Source organism: Cicer arietinum, chromosome 4, assembly GCF_000331145.2.
Source record: "Cicer arietinum cultivar CDC Frontier isolate Library 1 chromosome 4, Cicar.CDCFrontier_v2.0, whole genome shotgun sequence".
Lineage (NCBI taxonomy): Eukaryota > Viridiplantae > Streptophyta > Magnoliopsida > Fabales > Fabaceae > Cicer > Cicer arietinum.
Genome location: NC_021163.2, coordinates 8,484,029 through 8,488,661, shown reverse-complemented (window position 1 = coordinate 8,488,661; position 4,633 = coordinate 8,484,029). Strand labels below are relative to the sequence as shown.

At 32.3% G+C, this 4,633-nt stretch overlaps 1 protein-coding gene across 2 annotated transcripts; it reads right to left on the bottom strand.

The window, feature by feature from the left end:
* Positions 1–598: 598 nt before the first annotated feature.
* On the bottom strand, positions 599–4,468 carry LOC101494893 (protein PHR1-LIKE 2-like). 2 transcript variants are annotated; one of them, XM_012714578.3, is made up of 6 exons: positions 4,146–4,468; positions 3,232–3,308; positions 3,084–3,138; positions 2,733–2,811; positions 2,560–2,629; positions 599–1,213 (listed from the first exon to the last, which is right to left on the bottom strand). In XM_012714578.3, the coding sequence occupies exons 1-6, from the start codon at positions 4,315–4,317 to the stop codon at positions 809–811; spliced, it is 858 nt and encodes a 285-aa protein (XP_012570032.1). In that variant the 5' UTR covers positions 4,318–4,468; the 3' UTR covers positions 599–808. The 2 variants fall into 2 exon arrangements, with proteins under 2 accessions (XP_012570032.1, XP_004496120.1); XM_004496063.4 differs by having other exon boundaries at positions 2,733–2,802; positions 4,146–4,467.
* Positions 4,469–4,633: the final 165 nt, after the last annotated feature.

Genomic DNA, 4,633 nt, shown 5'->3' with positions numbered 1-4,633 from the left:
CAATGTCTTCCGAATTGATCAATTCAGAAAGTGTATTTTTGAATTTTTGAGAACATTGAGTCGGAAAAAAAAAAATCCATTTGAACATTATGCACAATGCAACTCTTCCTGCATTTGTGCATGTTAATTTTTTATATACAAAAAAAAAACCTCAGAATTAGTAACAGCCCAAGCCCAAATTAATGAGCAAATGGATAAGCCTAATTTGTGTTAAAAATGGTTAATGTTCATCTACCCCGAGTTTGTCAATCTGACTTCTGAAAACTAAAATCTGATAAAAATAAGCAAACATTAGGAGTTGGATAATCATCTTCCTAAAAAAATTCCACTTGTGCATGTTAAAATAAGCCTAATTTGTGTTAAAAAAAATATATATAAAAGGCTTTTCACAATGGAATAGATGAGATCATATTTGAAGACACGTGCAAATGCCAATGAACTTTTGCAAGTAAAAAGATATCAGAAAGGAACCAAGCTTTGGAGGATGTTAGTTAGAGTATATACAAAAATGACACCATCAATAAAATAAATAAGGCTAGATTCATTCAACAAATATGAATTTTGGGTATAGAGTCATAAAAGAACAGTAATAAAAAGCAAAGCAAAGAAGACAATGATCATAAATGTGGCAATATTCCAAGTTAAGCTACCAAGTACTTTTTCAATATACAAAATTAGACAAATTGGTTCAAGTTCTATTCCCATCAACTTCTTAAACAAGACAGGAAGAGACAATAATTTTAAGCAGTTAATTAATTCTACAAACTAGAGAGTAAAGCACAATGTGCTTTCTTTACAATGTTCCTACCTACATGCCATACCTAGTTATTCCTTCAGGATTCACTTGGGCTAAATGGATTCCATGAGTTCTGATGTTAGTTTCAGTCCAAAACAAAGGTGCTACCATTGAGTCCAAGCCTAGCATCCTCTTTGTCCCACCAGGTGATCCTTCTAGTGTCAACCCTCTGAGACTCTCAAGTGATGTTAGGCAACTTTCTGTGGAACAGTTAGCCCCTTGGGGCTGTAGAATGTATGGTATTTCTGAAACATGCATTCCACCAATCTCGCTACTTGGTACTTCTTCAAATTTTTGGATGTCTGTGTCTGTAATTGTATCACCAATAAATTGATCAGCCAACATCTTACAAGCTCTCTCAAGCATGGCCATATATCTCCGTTCTGCATCTTGCCGAATTTGCAAGTGCTTCTCTGCCTGCAACACCGTAATAGTTCTTAAAAATAGCAAGCGTTAATGTAATTTTATAAGACACAATACAATAGTTTTTTTTATAAAAAAATAAATTAAACATTATCAGCTGTTAAACATTGTCGTGCAACTATGGTCACAGACCAACAAGGCTGCTCAAAGAATCTAGAAGCTTTGTTCTAATATTAAAAATTGGGTCTCTAATAAAAGAAGCATCAAAATTTGGAGGCCCTGTTTTTATCAATTTTAATTTGAACCAACAAAAACTAAAATTATGTAGAAAAACGCGACTTTTAGAAATCGATCCAAGGACTGCGAACCTCAAAATATCACATTCTGCCACAGGATAATTGCAACACATCTAATAATTTATGAATGTTGACAAGGAGCTTGTTTGTTTAAGATTCTTTTAAAAATGAATTTTATAATATTTTATCTTTTTGTTATAATATTTAAAAAAAATAAAGTTTCAAATGAAAAAATTGTTTATTTAAAATATCATTTTAAGTATTTCATCTATGTGCCACAACTTTTTTTTGGACAATGAAATTTCAAAAAATTATTAAAATGAAAAGCTAATTTAAGAAATTCTTCATAAAAATTTATTTTTGCATGATACTTTTTTAAAAAAAAAATTGATTTTTAACATGTTAAAATCTCTAATAATGAATATCTAAATTATTGAATATCAAAATTACTTTTTTTAATCAGTATCAAATGAGTGTGAAACAACTTCTACTATTTTTAAATAAGTTTTCAAAAAAATTGTTTTTAAAAATATAAAATTAAAATCACTTTTTTTTAAATCTTAAACAGATGGACCCAATATATATTCAATATTTTGGGCTCTCAAAATTGAGACCCTGTGTTATGGCCCAGCATGTACGGCCTATTGGTCGGGCTTGCGGACCAATGTCTACTTTCAATACCAACCAACGACAACAATTAAGCCTTACCCCACTAGATTGGATCAGCTACATGGATCGACCAACACCTTTTGTTCTATTGTAGATCGTGTCTATAGGCAATAGCGAAGCCATTGAACTCTAACTCATTATAGGAGTTTAGCCTATAGTTTTTTTGGCTTTTCTCTACCTCTAGTGAATGGGATGCTTTCCATCTGATCTACTCTCATTACTACGAAAACTATACCTTTCCTCCATACATGCCCAAACCACATAAATCGATATTCAACCATCTTTTCTACAAAAGGTGTTGCCTAACTATCTCTAATACTATCGTTCCTAATTTTATTTTGTCTAATCTTGCTAATACCAATCAAAATGGCCTAAAATATATATATATATAACCAAAACAATAATACACTGAGCACCACAACAAAGGAAACTTACCTCGACGAGTAAATGTAGCTTACTTTGTACCTCCATCTGTGCTCTTAATGCCTCCTTGACTTCATGACCCCTATACATTACATTGCAATTCTCAATTGGGTCATTAAGTATCATTCAGACATAATGCGATTGGGAGGAAAAAACTGTTTCTAAAGAAAGCATGAAATTCTTACTCGTTTGCATCAGAAACTGGTAACTTTGGAGATGAGTGCTCAGTACCAGGGCTTTCTAGAAGATATGAACCTGACATTCCTTCCATAATTTTTCAATGAGTTTAAGTATAGACTATAACCAACAGTTAAAATTGTAAACAGGATTGCTAATGTATAATTTTGGCCTTATTCCATACAAATGGAGGGTTTAGAGTCAGCCTTTTTTCTGAGCAAGGGAACATAGATAAACACTAAACAGGAAACCAATCTATTGAAAAGGATACTGATAGTGATGCATAATTAAAAAAAAAAATCAAATTGAGAAATTAAGATGGGAGGCATATAATTCAAAATGCAGATAGAAAAATGTACCGTCTTTGCATCCCTCTTCGGAATCTTTTCCAGCTTGCTTACCAAGCCTGTACTTCTGCAATGCAACAAAAAAATAATAGTGTCAAACAAAAATATCATATTGCATTAAAGATTATAATTGTGTTACAACAATGATAAGCAAATGAACCTGAAGATGACTCTTTAAATGATACAGTGTCAAACCCTTGACATTCATGGTCCTCATGATTGCTTTTGGTGTCGCTTCTGCAAATGATAATTTAAATAATATAATAATTAAATTATAATAAGACCAATAGATGCTGTTAGAAGAGTTTATCAGATGGAGGAATGGCCAATAGTTAGAATCACATATCATAACATAACCCCACTACAAAGTGAGAAAAGAATAAATGCCACCAAATTTTCACTTTTTGGCTCTTCTACTTATTTATTGTCTTTAATGCCTTCAAACATCTAGAGCATGACATTGAAATTCATACCACCTTTAAAAGCATAAAATCGCCATCCAAATCAAAAGTCAATGTCAAAACAAAAGCAGAACCAACCAAGAAAAATGAGGACTGAATCCCAATGATAAAATCCAATTATCTTTAAAAAAAAATTGAAGCATACAAATTTGAAGCCTTCCTGATATTGTTAGGTTAAACGTCTTATAGCAAGGTTCAAACCCGAGACCTCATAGTTGTTACCATCTCTTCTAAGATGCATTATCCATATGTTGTAATAACATAAACATGTAATACTCCGTACTTCACACAATGAGTTAGCCTTTTGTAAAAAAAAATAATTCTAAAAAGAAATTATCCTTTCAATTTTCAATGTATTCACTATCTTCTACAGTATTCAAGATAGATGAACTTTATAGTTAACACGTTGGTAAGATGAAATAAAAATGACTGCAAATGAATGAAAATCAAACCCAATCTGCAATTGGCAACAAAAGCTATTATTCCCTATAAAATATAAAGCTAATAATGACAAAAATAAATAAAGAAATAAACGAAATGGGGTAACCACAGCCAAGAAAGCACAATAGTAAAAAAAGAAAGTAATGTGAGGTGAGAGAGAAAAATGACATACTAGTTGCACCCCCAAGTTGGGTGACAGCATCAACAAATCGTTGGTGAAGATCAGTAGTCCAACGAAGGCGAGGTTTAGGATCAGAAGTAAGAACAAGACAAGGGTCAGCAAGGTGATTGTGAATGTCTTCAGAGACAACACTTCCTTCATGTTGTATCAACCTAGAAAACATGTTTCACCGCAGAACAGTCGAGCACCAATTACCCAACAAGAAATAAATGAAATTTGTTAATTATTACTATTATTATATGAGAAATGGAAGGAGATTGAGATGACCCATTTGGTGAAAGAGGGAAATGGGTTCTCAAAGTGAAAAGAACAAGACTTTGGTATTGGGAATGGAGATAGAGAGAGAGAGAGAGTTACGAAAGTAAAATTGAGCTGCCACTGTCACGCTTTACTGTGATTTTGTCACTTTCTGCTCTCTTTTTGCTTTTTTCTTGTTTATTATAAATAAAATAGAAAATCAATGCCATTCATTTGCCGCT